Source organism: Sparus aurata, chromosome 21 (genome assembly GCF_900880675.1).
Source record: "Sparus aurata chromosome 21, fSpaAur1.1, whole genome shotgun sequence".
NCBI classification, from domain to species: domain Eukaryota; kingdom Metazoa; phylum Chordata; class Actinopteri; order Spariformes; family Sparidae; genus Sparus; species Sparus aurata.
Genome location: NC_044207.1, coordinates 16,200,194 through 16,225,560, shown reverse-complemented (window position 1 = coordinate 16,225,560; position 25,367 = coordinate 16,200,194). Strand labels below are relative to the sequence as shown.

Sequence of the window (25,367 nt, the reverse complement as noted above, 5' to 3'; positions counted from 1 at the left end):
AAGGTATCATTTTGAGTCTGTAGCTAAATCCATATTTGTGTCTTAACAGAACCACTGTTCACCGAGGGGATCTGGTGTCATGGGAAAATCTGAGCGGCTGCATTCGTTCTGCTGCGACACACACGCGCACGCAGAAAAGCAAATAAATGCGCTCATACATGCAGAAACAAACACACATGTACTTGAACTCGCACCTACACACAAACTAGTGACGCTCTCTCACACACTGCCACATTTTTCTCACACGCACACACGTACATGCTCTCTAGCTCCATGAAACACGCGTAATTACCATGTGAAACTCCCACTCTACCCACACACACACACACTGCTCTCTAACCCCCCCACACCCCTGTGTACACCATGTCTAATGTCTCCATTCACGTTACTGTACAATACCCCGGGATCTCTCAAAGGGACCACTTCCCATTCATCTTTTACGGGCCCATACATTCACAACACAATCATGTTCGCTCGGAGATGGCCCGAGAAGAAAGAGCCTCGCTGATACACATGTTCCAGTGAGAATTCAGTGTGAGAAACCAGCCCCTGACGGAGTGAGAGGACCTGCGGCAGTTATCCTATGGCCCGATGCTAGCTGACAGCTATACCTAATTGGCTAAACCTCGTGGGGTTTGTTTGTGGAGCTCTGGAGGGTCTCGACGCTGAACTTGGGACACAAAGGACAGATTGAGATGCCTGCACTGACAGGGCTCCCTCCAAAACCCGCAACCTCTGCCCCCCTTTAAATTCAGACGAGGGGAAGGCGTGAAGGATGGATAGAGTGATTTGCCCCTCTTTTATTTCACAGGCGCAAGGGTCTGCTTCAATGCGGGGCCGTGCACTAAAACAGCATTGAGCTCATTGGGGGGGGAGGCGACTCGCTTCCATCTACTCTCCACTTTATCACGGGGTCCACAATGGATGCCAAGGAGGGGGGTGACAGGAGGCTTGTTCTCCCCACTTTTCAGCCGACTGGATGAGAGAGCGGCTCTATAGTCGTGCTAAGTGGCCCAATCTGTGTTTCAAAGGAGCCTGGCTGCAATCTCCTGGGAGCAGACCTGGGAGACTGATGCACCTGTCTGGAGGACTGTGAGCCGGTGTGACAAAAAGGCTTGAACACCTCATCCTGGGAATGTGACTGAGGCACAAAAGAAGAAGAAAAGCAAAGAGGGAGATCGGGGATCAACAGGGGGAAGATAAACATACAGACTATCTTGTGTTGCTCACCTCTCCATACTTGTTGAACATGCGTATGAGCTCGTCTGTGATGTTGAAAATGTTCCTCCAGTCAAACTTGGGCATGCCCGGCTCCCTCTGCTCCTCCGCACCATTGTACAGGAAGTTAAGAATGTCTTTTGTGGTGAAGTTAGCGTCTCCCAGACTGTCGTCCATGAAGTCCATCACCGTTGGGTTTCTCAGGGTGTCCTGCAGGGATTGGGACGTAAACATGTTGCATTTGCAAGAACAAGTACCATTTATTTGGCTAAATGTTAAGTTAAGGAACGTGAAAAGTGCCCTTAAGTCATTGTGCCAACAAACTTTGGGTTCAAAGTCATCTGCATAATTCACTTTCACTTTCATTTTCAATTCAGTGCAAGTTTGGGCAGACTGCATGATCAAACTGAATGCTGATTCACTGAAAGCTGCTGCTGGCAAATAACTACACCCTATGAGGATGAGTCAGTGGACGTGGTGAGAGACGAGCTAGCTGGATAGTTTGTCTGCTGACTTCTGTTTAGGGCTCAGGGAGGGTCATTCTCTTTAAAGAGCACTCTGTAAGAAATTTCAACTCAAAATTATATCATTTACAATATTAATGAGGTAATAATACAAACTCAGAAACATTTATCTTTTCCATGACTGAATAAACAAGCTGTTCTCAGAGGAAAATAAGGCCCCTAGAACACTGTTCTAAGCTGGCAAGTTGGCAGGGTCCATCGAAATAAACAAAGTAAAAAAGTACGAAATTGTGTTGTCCTTTAAGATCAGTTTGTTTATTTAGTTTGTTTAGGCATAAACAAATGAAGCCAATGAAGATTTTTTTTTCTTAATTACTCATTTATTTCAACTATTGAAACAAGCAGACAACATTTTATAACAATATGATGGAAGAAGATGTAGAACAACTGCACTTTGTCTTTGCTCTACCTATACTATATCTTCCAGAGTAGTAAAGAGGAGTAAAGACATTGCAGCATCTGCATTTTAAGGGTCATGGGTCAAAAAACATATTTTCAAAACATGACAAGAATGCAAGTACGTATTTACTAAGAACAATAACTGCCGTTCTGCCAATAACACATTTTGTCTGGACATTGTTGGCGTAGTTGCAGCAGTTAGTCATTGTAGGGCAGCACAGTCCATCAAAACTCATTTGAAATGAGCGTGTGTTCAAGACTGTGTGCAGGTGTGACTCTCTCTCTTTCTCTCTCTCTCTCTCTCTCTGTATGTGTGTGTGTGTGTGTGTGCAGTTTTTCATACCCTGATCATGTTCATCTGGACACTGTTTTGGAAGAAAGCCCAGAGCTGAGGTCCCAACTCCTCCCAGGCCTTGGCCATGTTCTGTAGCCTCTCCAACTCCTCGAATGTTGTGTTGGCCTGTATTGCACACACGCACACAAATAAACACTATATCAAGCCAGCGCACACTGGAGTAAAGTTCACGTCACTGTCAGCAGTGAGAAAGAGCAATCACATGCTACCAACATTAATATCGCCTTCTGCTGATTCTTTCGACTGTGCACAGACAGAGTCGGACAAGCTACCTGAACATTTCATTCATCTGAGCTCTTAGCTGCAGCGCTCTTCGAACAGCAACAGGGCGCACAGTCACATTAGCTCGTTCTCTTGTCAGGAGCAGATTGCTTAAATCTCATTAAAAACAAACTCCTCCTGAAATCGAGATCTGTTCCGACTCACGACGACCACTGAATGAGATGTGACAGACAGGAAAACATTCTGTTTTTCCCTTCATGGCTGCGAGCTTGCATTCAATTTACTGTTTAATTCTCCCACTCCTCCTCCCTTCGCCTCACACCACAGTAGATTGCACCCCCTCCATCCCACCGCCCTCCTCCTCCTCCTCCGCTCTGCAGTAGTCAGCTCATTCCTAAGCAGGGTGGGAGTTTGGACGCATATAAAGAGATACTGAAAGAGGGGAAAGGAATTGAGAAAGAGAGGAACAAGTGAGACGAGTGAGAGAGAGAGAGAGAAAGAGAGAGAGAGGGAGAGAGAGGGAGAGAGGTGAGGGGTCGGGCTGGAGGTGGCCTCTCTTACGCTCTTTAATATCTTGTGGACGGCAGGGGAGTCGGGGGTGTACAGGATCTTTCCCATCAGCAGGGGCTTGACTGAATTCCACACGATTTTTGTAACAGGGTTGGACTCCAGGGTCTGCATCAAGGCGTTGCAGAAGGGGGCTAATGGGAGAAGAAGTGCAAAAACAAAGAGTTTAGAAGAAGAAAGGAAGCAGAGATAGTGAGGGATAAATCAAACGAGAAAGAGAGAAAGCATCACGCTGACTTATATTGACAGTATCCCCTCAGACCTGGTCACCATCAACAATCACCAAAACAAAGACAGGGTGTCTACATGTATAATACACACGTGATAAATGCTTTTTAAGAAGTTTCCAAGTTCATTTCTACCCAAATATTACCACTGGTCTTTGAACAGATGATCTTTGTCTTATGTAAAAAAGTGCAGGTAAGCTTAAAGGTATGAAGCAATGTGTGGTCCCATGGAATATGCAATAATTATTAGAGTGTTAGTCTGGTTAGGATAATCTACATTTTGCAAACAGGTACGGGTAAGCAAAATGTCAAATGAGTATTCAATTTATAGGAGGTTTAAGGATATGAATCATCAGAAATGTTGAAACATAAAGAAATTAAAAGATGAATAAATGAAATCAGACAACATCTTTTTGGAAATTAAAATGTAAGACTATCTATTGCTTTTTTAAGGCCTTATAGTGTGTATGTTGAATTAAACACTCAATAAGAATAAAGATTTTAGGGTTGGTGCTAGTCAGACTATATAACCAAAACAGACTATATAACCAAATGTATAAAATAAGAATAATATAATAAGATAAAACAATGATGAAATTAAAAACAGATCTGACAAACAAAAACAATAAAATCATTTAAAAATATATTTGCATGACATGAACAAACAGTAACCAGTGGAATATGAGATATATGTGTAAATCCTTACATTACATGAATTCACTGTAAACTACCTGCAACAACAGCATGCTATGAACCTTACTGGATCCATATCATCAGCTGTGCTACACCTCTTCACTTACTGGCGGAGTCGTCATAAACATAGTTGCGGCTCTTGGTGCCGTTGACCCCCAGGAACACCTTGTAGTTGTTGTCCTCGTACCAGTTGAAGGACAGGACCCGGGAGCCGCCCCCCTCCGGGTATCCACAGAAGAGGCTCGACACGCCGGACATGAGCTTGGTGAACGAGGGGGGACCGCCGGCTTGGAACAGAGAGGAGAGGGCCTTCAGGAGCTCCTGAGAGCTCTCCCGCTCCAGCAGCTGTGAAAGTCATACAGAGATTCAACATACCAGTTTACTTGATGCAGTCACGATGCTGGACAAATCCATCCATCGTCCAAATTACAGAATTTCCGTTCAGGTTTGGGAAGACTCAGAACTGAAGGCATCAGACTGCTAACCTACTGGCCTACATTTAGCCCACAATACAGCCTCACAGAGCAGGCACGGTCAGGCTGTAGTCTGAGCTACATGCTAACATCAGCATGCTAACATGCTCACAGTAACAGTGTTACCATGCAGATGTTTAGTATCTACAATGCTTACAATGTTCATCATTTCAGTTTAGCATGTTGGGATGCTAAAATTAGCTAATTTGCATTGAAAACACAATTGACAATTGAGGCTTGTGGTAATATCACAAAGTCCAAAGCAACTTAACAAAAATGTAATTGTACTATTGCAAATGGTCAATAACTATAACACGGGGTAAAAGGTAATATATATTGAGCTGTTAGCGGGATTCATCGATGACATTAAGCGTATTGTGTGTTTTAGTTTAGACCTGACCCAACATCTCAATAGCTTGGTGTGCTTAAATAAATGTAATCCAAAAGGCCCAGCTCAGAGGTGTTTCTTAAATATCTGCTGGTGTCTTAACTCTTTTATTTTGCTAGATAGTAGAAGAATCAGTGTAGTTACGCAGCGCTATGCTGTCAAAAGAGTGCCAGAAAGTTTAGATGCAGTATTTATAGTGTCATCTTAATTACTTCTAAATCTGCGATAGAAAAAATTCCCAACTTCAAACTTTTGTGATGTGGTCACACCAAAAATACCACCGACTAAGCTACAACTAGTTTATTTCCAAAGATAATTTGACCCATTTCAGGTAAAACGTATAGGAGGCTTAATGGAGCCACACCAGTGAGGATACTTGTCGAGTATCGCCTTAAATTGTAAATAATTAGCTCTGAGCTGTTTGACCTTCGTCGGATAATTATTTACAAGACAGGGATATTTATGTCTCTCATATTCATTCATACTGTGGGACTTGCAAAACATAAACGATCACTAGAAAACAATAGTTTGAAAGATAAGCAAACGCGGGACGGACGGCTCTCCTCACATGTCGAGGATAGTCTGGGGGTGGACTAAATATCCTCCTATTGATGGAACGAAAATAGCTTCATTTCTCCACAGCGTGTATCACTTCCTTTCTAAAGAAAGAGGGAGCGGGCTGCCAATACTCAGACAGAGGTCACTAACAGATCACTCCGAAGCTAAAATCAGATATTGAATGAAATCAGCCTATGATGACCCTAATTGTGGTGAACTGCCCTTTCAGATCCGCAGATGATCTCATGAGGGATCAGATTTTGGTGGAATTGAGTTTCTCCCAGATGTATGTCATCGCAAGTCTTCCTCTCTACAATCCCCTCGCCGTTTAAATGTGGAATATATTGCAACACTGATAATCAAACTGGTTCCAGATTGAGAATGACTCACTGCATTTCTATGTCCCTCGCTCAGCCAACAAGTTACGTGTGAACAATCGCACACACACACACGCACCAAGCTAAAACACACCCCTGAAATTATTTAACTTTCACTCCCTTTTCCTCCCAAATTTGTCATTTCACACAAACACACTCTCGCTGGATTAAGAGGAAGGAGAGGTGGGTAATGGGAGCATTTGGCTCGCCTCTCTGTCACCAGGGTGACACGAGGGTCCCACCTACAGGATGTGTCACCTAAAAGGAATGTCTCTCCCTCTCTCTCTGTCCCTCACCCACCCCCTGTCCCCTCTGTGTCTCCCTGACCCCGACTTAGGTGATGATGGAATACACCTTCCCCCGGGAGTCACAGTGAACGTGCCGAAACACACACAACGCAATCCCAGTCATTTATTCTTTGTGTGTGTGTGTGTAAGTTTGAGTTAATATTAGCACGAGGGGAGAAAAGTGTTCAGACGGGCCATTGTAGATGAATTACGTGACTGAAGTTCTATTCTATTATGTTTCTGTTCTTTATTTATTGTTTACTCTACTTTTTGTTTTTTTCTTCATTGGTTTTATTTACTTTTTCATTGTTTGTGTCTATGACGTGAGCTCAGTGCACCTGTTCCTGTCCTGCTTTTTTAAATATGAAATGAAGTGAGGCTCCTTGTGGCACATTTAAAGAGGACAATGGAAAGGTAATCATCTGCAGTTCAATGACAACTTCTGATGAAGATCATTTGATATGAAACAAAGATGTAACCCAATGATTGATCATCAATCAAAACACTGAATTTTGTCTCAGTTAATCATTTGGTCTGTATCATGTAAGAGAAAGTTAAAGATGCCCATCATCATTCATTAAAGTCAGAGATGAACCGACAGGCCAAAAACCCAAAGATAATCAGTTTTTGCTCTCAGGACAAAAGAATGCAGCAAATCCTCATAATTAAAGCACCATTGTGTAACTTGTTTACCTTAAACTAACACCTTCAAAATCATTTTTGCCAGTCCTGGGTGTATAGTGTCTCGGCCACATCTGGGATGCCAGATCGCACTAAATGCCATAACGTTTTCTACAAGGGCGTTTTGCTCCAAAAATGAACGAAAAGGAAAGTCCTGCATGTCTTCACTTGCATTCAGGAAAATGTAAGAATGTTTGGGTACTAGACCTTCATCAGACCTTTCCTCATAACACGATGAAGTTCTGTGTACCAAAGCGTGGGTTTTAAAGCAAGTAAAGAGGACAGAGTTCTTTTGGTGTTATTTTGTCGACCCCAAACGTTGTTGATCCACAGGAGTGCTAAGGTGTTGCCCTGCTTGAAAAATGACAAAAATGATTGCTCTTTTTTGACCGTCACCTTCAACTTTTGATGTCTGCGAATGAACGTGACAGCTGAGAAAAACTCCAGCCGCTGACGAAGTTCATGTGATCTGACTGAAAGCTCCAAGAAGTGTGACAAAACTGACCATGAGGCGAAGACATTCTGTTCACTATCATATTTCCCAGGATCTATTTCCGTTCTATTTGATTCTGATTTGTGATTCAGATGTAAGTGTAAAAGACACACACCGCATGTGCACGAACACACATACACACCCACACACAAATATTATGTGAGCCTGTACGTAGGCTCACACATCAGCAGCTGCACGGTCCACATACAGGCTGTCCACACACGCGTGTACACCCCACATTGTTGGGGCCATCACTCAGTCAGCTCCTCTGTGAGCGACTCTCAGACAGGGAGCAGCGGAAGGGGCGAGTTTCCTGCAGGGCTAAAAATACTGGTGCCTCTGATCCTGCAGGACTGAGGCGGAGGAGAGAGGGGAGCGGGGCGATTTTGAAAGGGGATATATGGACTTTGGAGCACTTACAGCTTGGATCTTCTCTGATACCGCCTTAAGAACCCGTCCCCAGAAGTGCAGGTCGATCCCCTCTGAGTTGCTGTCCATGACCTGAGGCATCTGTGGGGGGGAGGAGGAGGGAGGCCAAGTCACAAGATGCATCAGTCAAGCGTTTTGTAAAATGAATTGAGATTAAACACAATTTTCTCTTTGTTCTTTTGTATGCCTTGACTGCAAGTTCTCTTGGGAAAACCATGTCCCGTGACACCCTTTGACAAAAAAACTAATTCATAACAAGAAAACCAGTTAAACAACAACCCTGAGGAAGAGGAGGAGTGCTTCCAAGAAATGCTGGGGGAAACAAGTGTTTGAACACTTTCTTTACTTTACAGGCAAGCACAACCAGCAACCTGCTGGCGAACGCCACATCAGACTTTCCATTTGGCCTTCCCCCTTTTTTTTTTTTTTTTATTTGTGCCTGTGTTCACAGAGGAACTGAACCTGCATCAAACTTGAACCTCTTGATATGGAAACTGGCTGACATTATTCCCCTGAACTTCCTTCATCAGTGGCTTCTTGAGAAACCATTAGCGGTAGGTGTTAAAAAAAAAAAAAAAAAGCTCCTGCTCAGGGCAGAGTGCTGAGGGTAATGGAAAAGACAAATACGCACATGTGATATCCTTCCTCTCGCATTCCTCGCGCTTGCATTTCATTGAACGAAGGAAGGAGGGAGGGAGGCGGCGGCGGTGGCGAAGGGGGGGAAAGAGAGAGAAAGCGAGGGAATAGGAAAGGGAGGGCGATGAGAGGTGGACGGGACACCGGAGTCAGGAGCGTAATGAGGGGAGGGAAATTGCTACAAGGCAGAGGTCATGGTGGTAATGGGCTTTCAACCTAACAGAGCTAACGAGTTAAATACAGAGATCCCAGCTAAGATGTTACTGTAGTACTAATACAAAATGTTATACACTGGATTTGTTTTTACCTTAAAGGTCCTGAGAAGGTGTTTTCATTTCAGCCTCATACTGTTGGCAGTGAGATTCTACGTGAACGTGCAATCTTAGAAAAGCTTAAAGTGAATGGATCTCCACTGACAGCATGTGAATGGGGAGTAGTGAACTACAGGCAATCAAAACAGTAGTTCAGTTACATTTTGCAGTAGCTTGCTGGTGGTTCAACGACATTGTCATCTACGTTGCGATCCAAGTACTTAACTCACTCTTTTGTCTCACAATATTTTGTGTAATAATTATTGAAACTATAAGCAATTTTGGGCCACGAGAGGAAAGGACAACTTGAATATTTCCATAAGTTGTTAGTATTGATTTATTATTGCTAAGTTATGTCTCTTACTGACTAATTATGATCGGTGCGATACCCCCGCCTGGACTCTAGTTGACTGATGGCAAGTGTCTATGTGACAGACACTGTTTCCAAAACCAAAGCTAGAATACACTAGCTAACGAGAGTGGTCTCGTATGTGTATAACCTGTTTCATGTACATTGTCATTTTGATCCATTACTTTTTCATGTAGCTTAAAGAGGCACTATGTAGTTTTGGAAAATAAATTCAAACTCTAAAGCGTATTATTTACAATATTAATGAGGTACTAGTATAATACCAGAAATATTTGTCTTTTCCATGGCTGTATAAACAAGCTGCTCTCAGAGGAAAATAAGGTCCCCAGAACACTGTTTAAAGCTAGAAAGGTGGCGGGTCCGCCACATGTAAACAAAGTAAAAAAGTATGAAGTTTAAGCTCAGTTTGTTTATCCAAGTCATTCAGTCATGAAAACAAAGAAAGTTTGTTCATTAAAGTTTGTTTAGGCATAAAAAAGAATTCAGCCAATGACGGTCTTTCTCTTCTGATCAAAACTACACAGTGCACCTTTAAGGTAACCAGACGAGAGTTATCTGTAGAGTAGCTTGGCTTTTTTAAGTGAAGCAATGAGGAGCGTCCAAAGCTTATTGTCAAAGCAGTTTTCCCAACACTGGTGATGTCACAGATCAGATTTTAGCAACATCTGAATCAGAATCAGACGAGAGCCAGTGGGTTGTCAATCACCTACACTTCATAAATAATACCCAAAGATGTTTCTTTAACTCTGCTGTTGCTCTTTAGTCACAGGGTTTGTTTTTATCAGTTGTTGAAGCACATTCCTGTTTTGGAGTGCTGGGCAGCAAACATATTAAACACCAAAAATTAAATATGTAATTTTTTTAAATTTCTACAATACAATATGTCATATATATAAGGATGGATGGATCAATGTTTTTATTGCATTTAAAGGAAGGAACAGGAAGATATAACCTCAGATACGAGGGTTTTGTTCACCAGAAGTGTAGAGAAATAAATAAATGATTTAATAATTCAATCATCAAGCTAATGAAATGATCAACCTGTGAATTTGGTTGATGGTAGTCATGTACTCTATGAGCCTGCACCTCCTTTATGTAACTCCTGTTTGAATGTGGACCTCAGGCCCAACATCTCCTCCAGCCTGTCGACACTGCGGCCCTGCCGTCCTCTTCACTGTGTCGGTCCTGCTGTCGGGTTTTCTGGCAAACAGGTAAGCAGGTGGGCTAGCAGCTATGTTTACCGAACCGTTCAGACTGGCACATGTTGACGATGTATTTATGTGAGATGCAGCTTCACGTCTTATGGAACACCTCACAGGCTGTAGCTTGGGCCCGGCTAAGCCCATTAGAGAAACAGGCCAAGAGGGATAATGCTATGTCACCTGACCTGACTCACTCAGGCTGAACCCTGAGGACACATGCAGGAGAAAATGCAGGGTGTCGAGGAGGAAAAAAAAAAAGTTTAAATATAGCTCAGTTTGTTGTTGTTTAATCCTCCTTTTATTTTCTTTGGTCCTCCATAAAATGTCCTGTGATACATCTCTTTATATCTCACAAATATATTCAAGTAAAAAACAAATAGAATGGCCTTTTCTTTCAATAAAAGGACGGTCTGCATCGTGCGTCAGTTGTGCCTTCTCTGTGTTTCTTGCTTTCCATAAATACGTGTGTGTAAACAGTCTGAAGCGGAGCCTGCGGTTTGTTCCAAGACCCAAAATTAAACCAGTCGCTGAGTGAACAGGTCTGGCACAGACGCCTGAGAGCCAGAGTGAGCCGCCGGGCCTCACATGCAATCCTGGCATCACCACCGGCTCTACATGGAACAATGAGCCATCTGACAGGATGCAACTAAAATTCACTATTCTGAGCACAAAATGTGCAATCAGGAGGGAGCACATCTTGTCACGGTCAACTCGCAGAAACAATATCACAGGGTCAAATTGGCTGATGTTATTACAATTGTTATTATGAAAAAGTCCAGCTAGATATGTCTAACTGTGACTGTTATAGACTCAAAACCAACAAAGCTAACAGGCTGATTGCACTGACGAAAAATCAAGTGGTAACACATGGATTCATACTGTATTCAACTGTCCAAGTGAGTGTTCTCTGCTAATATTTAAGATATTGCATTTCCGTCGTGATAAATGTTTTCCAGGAGCGTGACTGAATTTCGTTTTTTTCCGGGTCATTTTCCCCAAGTCGCAACCTAAGATGATGAAAATGTCATTGGTCAGTAGGTAGACAAACATGTCGTCAGTAGACACCAATACTGCGACATCAGAGCGAAGTCAATGACAGTGTGTCCTTAAAGGATAAGTCCGGCTACATTTCATATGTTTCTCAAATCCCATTAAAAGACCCAAGCCACCAATGAATTTATCAAACAATGAGCTACACTGTTGCACTTGATGACATAGTGCTATTTTTCCATAAACACACACACACACACACACACACACACACACTGTAGTTTGTTTTGGCCATCCTGCTGCCAGAAACGTGTGGTCAAATGTGTCTGAATCTGCCGCTGAAAACAGTCCTCAGAAAATGCTTTTTACCCCTGATAAAGACACTTTGCTCACCCTCGCTAGAAACAACAGTGCCCAGATGTTTTAGGACATATGAGACTTTTTAGGAATTCAGTATATATATTCGTAGAATGGAAGGACAGACTTGTTTTTTATGAAATTGTTGACAATGAGAAATACAGAACAACCATCCGTATCCTTTAAGATTTTTCGAGGGAAACATTTAGTCCCCGCTGGTTGGCCGTCGCCTACCGCAACCGTAAAGAAGAATAGCTCTTAAACTTTTGTGGAATTACTGCCACATCACTTTACTATATTTGCTGTAAACAAATGAGACAATGAGACCGGGCTTCGCTGCCAGGGCAGGAAGAAGGGCACGATTCTTTCCAACAAAAACGCAGCCGTCAGAGGATCTCTCAGTGGAAATAATGACAAACGCGTTATTAAAAAGAGGACTTTCCAAAATAACAATATCAGTGACCACAACCAAGCCAAGGAGTGATGACTGGGAGCAAAAGATGGACGTGAGGAGCAACACCCACTTTATATCAGGAATCACACAATACAGGATAATAGATGAAAGTCTGACATTTATAAAATTGATATAATGACTGATTGTACTTTCGAACAGCTCACCAGTTTGAAGATCTTGAAGAAGTCCAGGTTGGCATAGAGGACGTCCTCTATCCTCTGCAGCCTCTCCTGGCTCAGGGCACACATGGCGTTGCGGACCCCGTTGAGCCCCATGCGACTGGGGAAGATGATGAAGCGCTCCAGCAGGGCCTGGCTGCAGGCGATGTCTTTTAGCTGCAGGTCCGGGATTCCAAAGGCAAACTGGAGAATGTGGCAGAGAAAAGAAAATGGCGAGATGCTGGGTTTATATTGTGGGATGTGTCTCAAAGAATCATCACATAGAACTGCAATAGCCAGGGAAAATGTGTAAAAGCATGCAGGCTAGGTTTTTTTCAACCGTTAAACCAAGATGACGCAGCACCAGTCTGCACGTCCTTCCTTCAGAAACTGCACCTGTTCTAGTCGTAACTTTGCATTGATGAGCTGGTAGACTATAGAGGACGAGAGGCCGGCGTCTCGCAAAAGAAACGCAGTGAGAACTTCGTCATCCTTCAGAATGTCTTCTATCTTCAGCCCACGGCCTGGAAGAAAAAAACAACAGCAGATAAAGTGAAAGGTTAGAATTTGTTGACCCGAGCAGCACCGGACTGCACGGAGGAAGTGATTCACAGCAGGGCAGCTTGGCAGAGATCTGATCTTTCAGGGAAACTCCAGTGAGGAGGATGTGTGTTCATACTGTGTGCGTGTCCTTGCCAGCAGGCTGAGCTCTAATTTTCTGAAGTGATATGAAGAACCGTTTTATGTTTGGCCCTCAGGCCTGGTCATGAACCATCCTCCGCATACGAATGTCCACAAGAGGAGTGAAGGGGAAAAGGGAGTTTATACAGCAACACCCTAGACAGAGTTGCAATGATTAATCGATTAGTCGTAAACTATTAATTCAATCGGGAAAAGAAGGCCAAATTCTCTGGTTGCAGCTTCTTAAAGGTGAATTTTTATTTTCAATGAAGGAAAAGTGAGTATTTTTTTAGTTGTGGCCAAAATTTGAGGACATCATATTGAAAACACTGATCAGCATTTGCTGTCGCGACAACAGAAAGAGGATGTTCATACAACAACAGAAAAGGATTTTCCATCTTGGCCAGAAAGCCAAAATAAAACATGGCTGACCTGTGTCAACAGTCTTGTTCTCCTCTGATTACAGAGTTGAAACAAACAACTGTTACTAACTGCTTTCATCTCGAGAGAAGTGCTTCCATCTGAACCATCTGAACCGTTTCTCACATTTGCCCTTTACCTGACAGCACAGATGGGTTGTTGCGTAACGCGTCCATGAAGTTTGAAAAGGATGACACGTCGTGCCAGAGACGGCCAAGCTGCTGGACTTCAGTCTCATTGAGCAGAAGCTCCTGGGCATCAACATAGAACCGTGCCAATCTAGAACAAACCGAAAAAACCCACAGAATTAGTCTAATTGAATAAATCTAGTGATTTATAAGTGTTAATAAGCAAATGACGGGGAAGATTTGAAAGAGGGCCACGATCAGGCTTACACTGAGTTGTTGTAGTTGGAGACGACGCCCGGAGACTCTCCTCTGGTTGGATATCTGAAGCAGGGGTTGTTGGCGTTGCAGAAGATGCCCTGGATCCAGGGAAGAATCCCTGCAGAGGGCATGGCCTTGTTGGGGAAGTGACCTGGGGAAAGAGTCAAAACAAATGAGGGCTCTTTAAAAGGAGTTGCACAATTGTTAGTGTCTATGAAAAGAACTCAGACTTTAAGAATTGCAATAGCGATCACCACGATAGAGTATCCCCTTACATTCATGCTGTTGGTACAGTGGATTGGCCTTCCTCAGCCACACCAGGCCGATGAATAACAACACCGGCCAGCAGATCTCGACCAGAAAGCGGACCTGGACAGAAACAAGTAAAGCGTGAGTTTTAAACACGGAATTGAATCTAATACAAAAGCCCTGAAACACATCCTACCAATCTGAAGCTCCTATTGAGACTCTATCAGGGAGATGTTGGATGCTGTAGTTCGATGTTTAGAAGTATTCATACTACCTTCTGTCTTTTGCGGAGAGTCCAGTTCTTCCACAGTAACAGGCGGATTTGGGAGCCTGTCTTCATTGCTCCGCAGCTTCTCCCCTGGAAGGGGTCATCAGACTGTGACAAACCTGCAGACACACGACAACAGATATTTACCTGCTTCTGTGGCTGATAACAACAAGATAAATCACATCACATTCTTTAAGGCTCCCAAGCTGCAGATTATGTACACCTGAGGGGGAGTAAGGCCAAGACGTAGTGAGTGACAATGGACAATTTAATGTTCCTAGTAGCTCAGAACAGATTTGTAGCATTAACACTAGTTATATCTTCTCTCAGAACCGTTGTGGAACATGTATCGCAGACTGCAATCATATTGTCCTCTTCTGAAAATGTCGAAAAAAACAAACACTTGACAACATGTTTCGCTCTGTAGTCAACACTGCACCCTAAAATGTAATTATCAGCGATAAAATACATTTCCCATCGTCGGGTCAATTATGTATTATGGCCCAGTAATGACACATATTGTGCACATTGGGTCACTGAGCCTAGAAGGCAGAAGGAGACCAAGAATAGTTTCTAAAAACATTTGAAAACATCCTACGTCACATGGCCCACCATTGTTGCTTTTTCTAGGTAAGTTGTCAGACTCGAATGAGTCACAAGAGAGGACAGTTTGATGAGAATAAAAATGACGTGACCACTATGAGAGAATAAAGACGGTTCCAGGAGATTTGTGTTGTCTCTTCCTTTAAATTGTCACCCATCTGTTTGTTTACTACTGATCCAGTCCACCGATCGATGGGTTAAACCCCACCAAGAAGGACATTTATTTTTGTTCAGGAGATGCACTGTTTCTGCTCAGACTTTGCTTTCAGACCTGACCTTGAGTCAAACTTGACTGCACCTGCACCGAGCATTACCTTGGATTTGCTCAAAGTGGTCCTCAAAACACACTCAAAAACCAGATTCAAGGCACTTCTTAGAAAGAGTACGTGCCCCACAAGCAAAAAGCTACAAGTTTTAAGGTTTTTTTTTTTTTGGTCAGCATTTTGGCAAATGGAGGAATTTATCCTCAGGAAAAATACAACATCATGATTAACAAACCTGTAAACATGAGCTTGTATGTCCATGCATTGTGAAACAGTGTATGCAATTTGTACCTGCTCAGTCGTAAAGACTTATTCCAGAGAACAAATTCATTTTCGAGCTGAACACCGAAAAAGAAAAACCTCAACAGCCGATCACACACGCGCGTTATTCGCAGATGACCTGGAGGAGTGTTGGACACGAAGAGTGATTTGTTCAGAAGAGTGACATGTCCAATAGATTACCGCAGACCGGCAGACTGAGCATGCAGGGACATAAAAACGACAGGACGGAGACCGTGAGGCTAAAAACAGGAGAGTAAAGGCTGTCATTGTGTCTGAAATCACCTCATCACTCCCACAGTAATTACACATGACAGGACTTCCTTGACAGAAACCTGAAGCAATTTTGTGGTAAACATGTCTCATGATCTAAATAAAAAACAAAACTAAAAAAACGCTACGTGTTTTTGGTCACAAATACAAGAAGTGATATCAGAAGAAAAAACATTACAGAAAAATCCCCTCAGATCTCTGTTTCTACATTACAAGATGTTAGAATTGAGTCATTAGACGAAACAAAAACAGTAATTAGCAGCCACACACCTGTCACACCTTACAGTCAGTTTTCCTATTTTGTCAACAAAACAGTTGGTGCTCATGCTTACCTCTTATGGAAAGATATAAAAGTCGTACGACATCTAGAGAAAAGCGGCTTCACGATCAAGCTGAAGTCATAGAAAACATTAAGCAGAAGGTAGAAGAGCTCCGTACGATTCCCCCCGCCGTCCACTCTCTCTCCTCTGCCTGCAGGTCAGCAGCTCGCCTAATCTGATTGCTCTAATCTCCCCAGCTCAACACGGGCAGGCAGAAAAAAGACAACAGTCATCCATTTTGAGGCAGAATTAGGGGGATATGTGCCGGGGAGGACAGGAGGGATACTGGTGGAGAGATACTGTCCCCTGTAAGAACCAAAATGCTTGTCAAGAAGTGTCCGTGAGGAAGATTTTACCTGCACAGTTGTCACTCTGCAAGAAATTCCTTTCGCTCAACACCTGCAAAATAAATCAGTTTTAAACTCAGTCACAGAGGAGCTTTTACAGACTCAGAGACGCGACGTTTTTGTGGCTGTTTTTGTGTCGCACGCGTCCGAAATGACTCACTCCTCTGAGCAGCCCAAGATGCACCAGATGACACAGGTAATTGGGTTTGTGGGATGTGAAGCCTTGACAGTAGGACATTAAATCCACTTGAACCTGTTGTAAACTGTGTGTACAACAGACACAGCTGTGGTGTGAGGTGAATTCAAGGCTTAAAAGTTGCTCAAGTCTGGGCATTTCTGGCGGCACAGGTAGTTTATGGTGTCGCATAACTCTCCTTATTTGTCAAATACACAATGTTTGCCAGAAAATCTGGGTTCGACCAGGGTTATAACACGTACAAAGTAAACTAGGGCTGCAACTAACAAATTATTGTCGTTATCAATTCACCTGCCAATCGTTGCCATGACTGATCTATGAAGCGATACATAGAAAGATTTGGTAAAAAAGCTCTTCACAACTTCCCAGCGCCCAAAGTGAAGCCTTCAAATTGCCTATTTTTGTCCAACCAACAGTCCAAAACTCTTCATATACTATCATAAATGACAAAAAAAGCAGATATCTTCACATTTAAGAAGCTGGAACCAGCAAATGTTTCAAAATTTGTAAGCGTGACACCTGAGGATATTTCTAAGGAGACCTCAGGACATCTCCAGCTGTGTTTTGGCGACCAAAACAGGTATTTTAGGCCAAAACATGCCTTTCCTAATCCTCACCGAGTGGGCTTTGTGCTGAAAACTAACTAGAGAATAAGAACAGTGTTGTCAACATTTATCTGACAACTGGGATTGTCCAGATTATATAAAGTGAGTATTTTCTGCTTTTCTTTCATACTGTTTCAGTTTTGTCATCCAATGATCTTTGTCAGCTACTGGTAAAACAAAACACACCATCTGAAGATGTCTCTTCAGGCTCTAGAATATCGTGACAAGTAATAATTGATAATAATTGAGTTGTCTCAAGTTGTGTTACCTGTACTCGCATTGAAGCAAGTGGGCTGGATAAAACACATAAACATACATCGCAGGGCTTTAAAAGAAACCTTTAAAAGTTTTAAATGTAAACATTGTTCTCTGAGGCGCTGAAAAGAGATCTTAAAAAATACACTCAACTACGAACCAAAATTACAGTTTTAACTACATTTTTAATTTGCAGCAAGTACTGTTGCATGTCAATTTTCCTTTGTATATTCACAATAACGCGATGAGACAAAATGACTGTGACAAACATGCAGTATGTATGAACGAATATAAAAAAAACGTAAACAGATACATAAGGTTTACATACTGAGAAAAAGATGTACCAATCACAGGCTACAATGGACACATTTAAAACGCTGAACTCCTTAAAAACCTCAAGTTAAAAATACTTCCATCCATTCCTTGTGGAATAAAATATAAAATTAAGAAAATTTTAACATTTAAATGCAACACTAGAATTTGAACCTGGATTAAGTGCATTGTGTGATTACAATAAAAATATAATTTTCGTAACAAATCAAACAAGGAAAACAAACGATAGGCTTCTTTACATAAAGATGTCAATTTGTGGTCGGCAAATTTCCTTTGACACAAAAATAGACAATTCATGTGTTTGTTATTTAAATCATTCAATGTTGGCATCAGACTTGCAGTATTTGCTTGTTTTGAACTGAGACACTTTCTGACTTGAACATGTACAACACAATATATTAGTACTTATAACACTTTCATGGTTTATTTTCACAGGCCTATATTTCCTCCCACTCTCAGCTTGTATGATAAAAATGTTTTCCCAGTATACACTATGGCACAGATACATTAATATTTACAGATAGAATATGTTTATTTGGTGTCAGACAAAATGAGCCTCTCTGTGTTCAAGCTCCTGCAGACGCCGAGGTCGCAGTCTTTGGTAGACGGGTTTAGTCTCGCTGGGGCTGAGGTCTTCGGGGCTGCTCGGGGGAGGGGACTGCGGGGGCGAAAGGGTAGTTGAGGTCGAGACCCCAGGGTCAATGGCGCTGTCGGTGGAGTCCTGTGTCTGGAGCCGTGTCTGTGGGGGGCTTGCAAGGGCAGGGGACGGCGTGGCTACCTCGGCAGGTTTGGTGGAGGGGAGCGATGAGGAGGTTGTGGTGGTGGTGGTTGTGAAAGTGGTAACGGTAGTAGTCCAGCTTGGAAGTGTTCTTGCTCTGCTGTTAATCGAAGCGGGGGGCTTGTAGAAAGTCCCAGGAGGAGGTTGCAGAGTTCTCGGTGCCCTGAGTGTTAGCGGAAGGTTTGGTGAGCTTCTGAACTCACTGACTGAATTATCTGTGTCATTTTCCCTTTTAGAAGTCCAGACAGGCTTGACTGACACTGTGTATGGGTTGTTGGAGAATATGGTGCTCACGCTGCTTGTGGTAGGGGCCACAGAGGCAGTAGTTACTGCTGGGCTAACAGTGACGGGCACTGTTGCCTTTACAGGTTGTACTCCAGAGCTGGCAGATGGCAGGTTGGCCACAATCATAGCAGTCCTGGGTGTAACATCATAGTGCTTGTACTTCCTGTCCCACGTTCTCCTGTGCATCGTCTGTGTGTCAATAAAAGGAGTGATGTAATAGGTGCTAACCCTGGACGAGCCACTTTGACGAGCCTTATCTGTCTCTGGTACCTCCTGTATAGTTTCAGAGACGGGGTCCTGCTCAGAGCTCGTATTAGCATATGCAGCAGTGTTGCGGTTATTCCTCTCGCTGATCTGGGCGGGGGTCGGCAGGCGTTCCAGTGGCATGCTGATCGGCCGAGAGATGTGTCTGGTGCGCTGGGTACGTAGCTGGACCTTTGGTGCAACGGCAGGGTCGGTGGTGGTGGTGGAGGGGATAATGGTGGTGCTGGGACGGCCAAACACTAAAGTTGACCTCTGGACTTCTCCTCCACTAGATGTCTGGATCCCGTTGAGTCTGTCCAGGGCTGAAACCTCCGTTCTGTCGGTTCTGTCTGTTCCTGGCTGCACCTCCTGAACCTCATCCAGGATATGTGAGGACGGGATTACTGATGAGTATCTTTTGTACACCTTGGCACCCTGCAGGGACAAAATCAACAATTAGATAACAATCAGTGCCACATATCAATTAGTAGTTAGTGAATACTGCTTTATGAATAGGATTTTATATTATTACATAATATAATAATCACATAACTTACATACATGCTTTAATATTCCTTTAAAGAGTCCTCCAGAACCAGAGATATCATCTTTTTTATTCCATGCATTCTACTCCATTGTCTTGACACAGCGCCGACATTACCCACAATGACATTCGACCACAAACAGTTGGAGTTTCAAGTGTGTTATGCTACGAGCCGCTACAGTAGCCCTCAGCTGCTAGCCCAGAGTCAAGATCAGGAGGCGCTACAAAGGTGTTTGAATCTTCTTTTCCGCTCCACGCTTTCAAATTAGTCTTTACACTCAAGGCTATTTTGTTAACCCATAACATAAAAAAGTAGCTTTATAATTTTGAGATAACAAATATATTAACGTGTGATCTTGAGATAAAAGCATTAAAAAGGTGCAATATGTAAAAACTGACCACCTCTTGAATTCATGCAAACAGCAAACAGCAGTGCAGCTGTGGTCCAGACTATGAGCTCACTTTTTACACGGCTAACAAGGGAGCTTTGGACTGAAACAGGCTGGGGCTAGCTGGTTAGCATGCCAACATCAGTAGAGATCTTTGCAACACAGTTCACAGAAGTCATAATGTCGAAAGTGTTATTTCTTCACATTCTGTGGATGATTTTATTCAATTTAATTACAAGACAGGTCATCCTCAGCTCCTGAAGATTGCTTCCACAATAGCAAAATAAGCACATGCCAGAGCAGTGAGATCACCCCGCCATCCCTCCTCACCTCTTTGATGTCCATCAGGGAGGTGGAGTATCTGCTGAGCCGCTGCACCTTCTCTTGTGGTGTGAGTCTAGGGGACGCCTGTCCGGCTGTGGTGATGTCGGAGCCAGAAAGAAGTGACATGTCAAAGATTGTTTGGAAGTGTCGCACCAGCAGCTCCACCATCAGGGCCTGGTAGGGGTAGTCTACCAGAGAGGACAGGGACACCTCAGCGTCTGTCTGTCGGGGTTTGATCAGCGTGGGGCCAAAGATGATGCCCAGGTTACTTGCAGTCATCTTGTTCTCCTCTGCCTGCTCGGTCACTCTGTGTGAGCAAAGAGTCATGGTGAGTTTCATTCATAAACCACACATACAGTATTTGATCTAGTCAACAGAACATTTATTCAGATTCAGACACAGGATGTGAGTAAAGGTTTCACCAAACAAACTTCAGTGGAAACATTCTGAAAGAAATGAAACCTGCCTCGACAGACTTAACAAACCAAATCCCCTTTCTGTCATGTGATGACCGAAAAAGTCTCTGCAATAACTTCAGCAAATTTAATTCATGACACCAAATACTAATTTCTTGGCCATAAAATCATCAAAGTTAATGTTAAGGTCACGAGAGTTCAATTTTCAATCTATAAGGATTAGTGCTGGGGTCAGATTTGAAAACCAACTGGACATGACTATCGAAAGAACATGAGCTTTATGTAATTTGTGCTACTTCCTCTGAGCTATAGGGAAGTCTCTGTTTCTCTTTGTGGCATGGGGAATTTTGTGAATCAGTTTATTTGTGCAGAGAGGGACACAGAAATCTTTACAATGGTTGAACTCTGGGTTTTACCTGTTGAGATGAGCTATAAGAAAGCGCAGAGTCCTGTAGTTGGCTGTAGGCAGCTGCTGGAGAAAGTCTCTGATCTTGAAAATGACTCTGTTGAGCTGGACGCTCGGCCTGCACTTCTCTCCTGCCTGGGTGCTGTGAGATTTATCAGCTTCCTCCACAATCACTCTCTGGCACTCTTTGGCCAAGCCAATAACATCGTTGTAGTGTCGATACAGGATCAGTGGCTCTGGTAGCTGGACACAGTGGGGAAACGGTGAAGTGTTTTGCGTTATTAAAAGCAGAATATGTGTGAATCTACATGTGAAGTGAATAAAGTGTTTTTCTTTAAAGTAAGTACAAATACATAAGATCAAAAAGTCCCACGTTCAATTACCCATTTTATGATTAAGAATTTGACTTGTGCGATACTACATAGAACAATATGTAACAAATGATAATTTGATGTAAATTTACATTTTTCAATTGTTCAGTAAGAATTTAAAACCCACCTGTCTCAGGTAAAGTTTGAGGACATTGCTGATGTCATGAGGTGAGAGATCAGACAGCTCAACTAAGTCCTTCCCATTTTCAAACGCCTGACAGAGCTTCTCGACACGTGATTTGGCACCATTCACACGATAAATCCCCTGTAAGAAAAAAACAGATACATTTTTACCATTATTTTCAAAACATTACCCAAACTGTGTTGAAGTTAAGAAAATAAAATGTGTATCGTTTGAAAAGGCAGTGCAATTCAAGATATCAAATGATAAAGATTAACAACTCTACTGTGTGAAAAACTAAGTTTACCTTGATATTGAGTGCACGACTCTCAATCTCAGAGGTGCACTTCTTGATAATAAAAGGGATACCATCTGGGCTGTTCTTTGATGCTTGAGCAAAGTCGATACCGAACAGGTGTAGTCTGCCTTGAAGCTTTTTATGGCCACACTGGATGGCAAGTGTCTCTAGACACTTCTTATGGCAAGCAAGAGAGCACTGGTAAAAGGAAAAGAGATAGAGATGTGAAAATATAGAAGAAAAAAAAATAAGTCGATTGATACTTTGATAAAATGTAATTCAGTCAGATGGCAACATGTAGTGGCTGTCTGCTATATTTGAAAATTCTACTGTATGAAGAAAACAAATGCACATACTTAACGTTATCATTTCTACAGTTGATGATAGAGTATATAACACCTTACCTCTTCACACTCAGCTCCATGGAAAACCACCAGACTATCACACTCTCTGCACTTGGATGGAGCTCGTAGTTTTCTCAACTTATGGGTTTGAGCAGCTTTAGACATCTGAGCATTTCTGAATGGACCAGGAGAACTGGCCGTCTCTGTCACCATCTCTGCCAGACCTGAAAAACAAGAGGCTCCGATAAGAAACTAATTTGACTGGTGACTTCATACTTTGTTCTTATACGGAGGAAAACAAACAATGATCCTCCATGAAGGCAATCAGAGAAGTCTTTGTTGATGTCACGCCATAACAAACAGTAAATGGCAGCTTTGAGTAATTTTCGTTTCTTGATTGTTGACACAAAGAGTCATGGAACCTTATTTAACTATTTTAAAAGAATCCCTCCAGGTATATAAAGTCAACTGCTGCTATAAAAAAGCCATTATTCTCATATGTTATGAATCCACTTACTGTCTGGTCAAACAGCACAAAGTTAGATGTCATCTTACAAGAAATAAAACAAAATCAAATAAAAAAAAAAAATAGAGAAAGAGCTGATCTTCTGCCGCATTTCAAAATGACAAAATAAACATACACACTGACCAGGACAGCTCAGCATAGATACAAGAAGTATAAGCTGAGGCCATACGCCAAAACTAACATGACTCCCATCTGTGCCGCTCCACTGAGTGTAAAAACATTCGAAGTAAGCAAAATCCACCACAGAGCCAGGCGCATAAAAAAGCACCTTATATGATTATATGATGTGTGCAGCAGTCTTCCTCTCTCTCTCTAACTCACTATTTGTCCCTCCCTTGTTTAACTTCCCTGTCACATAAATGGACACACTGACTGGTTGTCATGGCAGACACAAGGCCAAAATTGGTATACACATTAGCATGCATCTGCCTGAGGGGGGGGGCACATAAAACACACGCACACATGCCTTACCATTGTCTGAGGGCGACGGTGGCTCTCTCTCATCCAGGTCGTCAGCAGAAGACATGGTCCCAGTGGAAGGAGTCCTCGGCAGTCGTCGTTTAAAGTCACCTGGACATATATAGATAAAAAAAAGTCATGAATCTGTACATAACAAAGCTCAGATTTTCCGCACAAAGACATGTACCACTGCAATACTGAGAGCAAATAAGCTAAGGTGCTCTCTATGTGGAGATTTAGTGTTGAGTATCTGAAAGCGGAGAGTGGCAAGTAGTTTCAGCTGCAGAGGGAAGTGTTCCACCTAGAAATGAGTAATGCGTGGGTCTGTGGGGAAGTTAAACTACAGACAAAAAAAGATATCAGTAGAAAGAAATACATCATGAGTGCCTTCATCATCTTTTTTTTAGCTTTGTTGTGTTTGGGTATCGAAAAATTGTTTTGTTTGCTAACTAATTTTATAATCTCACTTAAAAGATGTTTTTATCGTCTTCTATGTGACATGATTTGGGTGTCTCGCTCTATCTTTCCTTGTCCCATGATTGCTTTGATTATTTTCATGTGCAAACACTCTCAAGACATTCTATAGATAAAAAAAAAAGGACTCAAGACAAACTTGTGACACCGTTTTCTTTTAGGTGTACCCAATAATATATCTTAATTTAATTTCTTAACATTATGTAAACAGGATTGATTGGAAAAACAATAAAGGTACAGATAAGTGCTCTATTTCACTTAAATCAGAGCACATACGACAAGAAATCTTGTCATAACCTCAAAAATATTTTCTTTGGTTACTTTTCTAATTTTTTTTTTTTCTCAGAGCTGCTAAGTTTCAGCTACACTGGTCACACTTGACACATTTTTTGGGCCCATATGCAGGCAAACAGTCCCATCCTGGAGCCCTGAAAAAGCATCAATGTAAAATCCTCCTACCTGGACTGGCAGTGGGAGAGTCCATGGATCTTGACTCGCTGCTGCCTCCAGCACTCTCCGAGTCACTGCACATCCCTCCCTGGCTACCCTGACTGCTGGAGGCCCAGGCTCTCAGCGTGGCCGGATTTCTCAGCGCTGCAAGAAAACACACAGACCATCAGTTACACACACACACACACAGAATAACAAGAAAGAAAAATGCCTAAATTTCCCGTTTAGGGATTTTCTAAGCATGAGATTCAGAGACAGGTGTTCACACAGATATTCCAGACAAGACACAACTTTGAATGTTTTGATTTTAGTCATGACTAAATTTCTGTGACTCAGTACACAGGGAAAGTCCCCAAAAGGCTCATGTAAAGATACAAGCAGGTTTGCAAACTGATCTAACCAACAGATAGCCTGCCAGCTTCTGCTGTTATGGGTTTGGGGATCACCCAGTTTCTAAAATATTTCATATCCATGTCGGAAAAAAAAAACATGACCTGAGGTTAACCTCAAAATGTAAAAGAAAACAACTTGACACAATGTCTAAAAGTGGTATTTTTATCAATGACTGACAGATGTTACACTTAAAATTGTAACAGCACATATCAAAGTGGAACTTCTCTGAAGTCTTCTGGTGTTCATAGTAATTGTAAATATCCATGTGATCATTTCTTGAGTTCACATTAATAACCTTGTATGTCTGCGCTGCTGTTGGACCTCCGCTCACTGATCTTCGCAGGCCGGTGTAGTGGACTGTCCACTTCATCTCCGCTCAGCAGGTCACAGGAGGTGATGGACGCCTGTGACAGGTTGCCATGGGAGGAATGGGTGCTGCCCACTGACCTTTTGTTGAAAACAAACCTGGGGAAATAGAGTCAGCATTTAAGGTTACATGTGATGAATCTGCTTGTAAGATAGATTTCTATTGTCCCAAAGCTCAGCCTTATTGTATTACACAGTGTGCAATAGTCTGGTGTTGTTGATCAACACCAGTGACTCAACTATTACTACACCAGGCCATTCTGGCTTTCATTTTCTGGCATGTAATCTGTTTTGCTAACACCCACCACCAACACTCCAAATAATTTATAGCTC

The 25,367-nt window shown here is 42.5% G+C and overlaps 2 protein-coding genes across 8 annotated transcripts in view; both read right to left on the bottom strand.

Annotated features, from left to right (window-relative positions):
• LOC115573345 (retinal-specific phospholipid-transporting ATPase ABCA4-like) overlaps positions 1-16,561 on the bottom strand; it is a 39,000-nt gene extending 22,439 nt beyond the window's left edge. For 2 of the 4 annotated variants that reach the window (XM_030404091.1, XM_030404093.1), the window contains exons 1-12: positions 16,124-16,561; positions 14,380-14,492; positions 14,132-14,225; positions 13,866-14,007; positions 13,610-13,749; positions 12,766-12,893; positions 12,376-12,573; positions 7,883-7,972; positions 4,313-4,550; positions 3,280-3,419; positions 2,485-2,601; positions 1,231-1,428 (exon numbers count right to left, since the gene is read on the bottom strand). In XM_030404091.1, the coding sequence (XP_030259951.1) occupies positions 1,231-1,428; positions 2,485-2,601; positions 3,280-3,419; positions 4,313-4,550; positions 7,883-7,972; positions 12,376-12,573; positions 12,766-12,893; positions 13,610-13,749; positions 13,866-14,007; positions 14,132-14,225; positions 14,380-14,445 (1,551 nt within the window). In that variant the 5' untranslated portion in view covers positions 14,446-14,492; positions 16,124-16,561. Of the gene's footprint in view, positions 1-1,230; positions 1,429-2,484; positions 2,602-2,768; positions 2,920-3,279; positions 3,420-4,312; positions 4,551-7,882; positions 7,973-12,375; positions 12,574-12,765; positions 12,894-13,609; positions 13,750-13,865; positions 14,008-14,131; positions 14,226-14,379; positions 14,493-15,530; positions 15,716-16,123 lie in introns of those variants that run through there. The other 2 variants (XM_030404092.1, XM_030404094.1) reach the window with 2 other exon arrangements.
• A 1,118-nt stretch (positions 16,562-17,679) lies between these two features.
• Positions 17,680-25,367, bottom strand: part of LOC115573003 (rho GTPase-activating protein 29-like) — a 37,267-nt gene continuing 29,579 nt past the window's right edge. For all 4 annotated transcript variants that reach the window (XM_030403564.1, XM_030403565.1, XM_030403567.1 and 1 more), the window contains 9 exons: positions 24,964-25,133; positions 24,285-24,419; positions 23,364-23,462; positions 22,427-22,590; positions 22,032-22,220; positions 21,731-21,868; positions 21,243-21,475; positions 20,417-20,717; positions 17,680-19,588 (listed from right to left, as the gene is read on the bottom strand). In XM_030403564.1, coding sequence (XP_030259424.1) covers positions 18,389-19,588; positions 20,417-20,717; positions 21,243-21,475; positions 21,731-21,868; positions 22,032-22,220; positions 22,427-22,590; positions 23,364-23,462; positions 24,285-24,419; positions 24,964-25,133 — 2,629 coding nt within the window. In that variant the 3' untranslated portion in view covers positions 17,680-18,388. The remainder of the gene's footprint in view (positions 19,589-20,416; positions 20,718-21,242; positions 21,476-21,730; positions 21,869-22,031; positions 22,221-22,426; positions 22,591-23,363; positions 23,463-24,284; positions 24,420-24,963; positions 25,134-25,367) is intronic.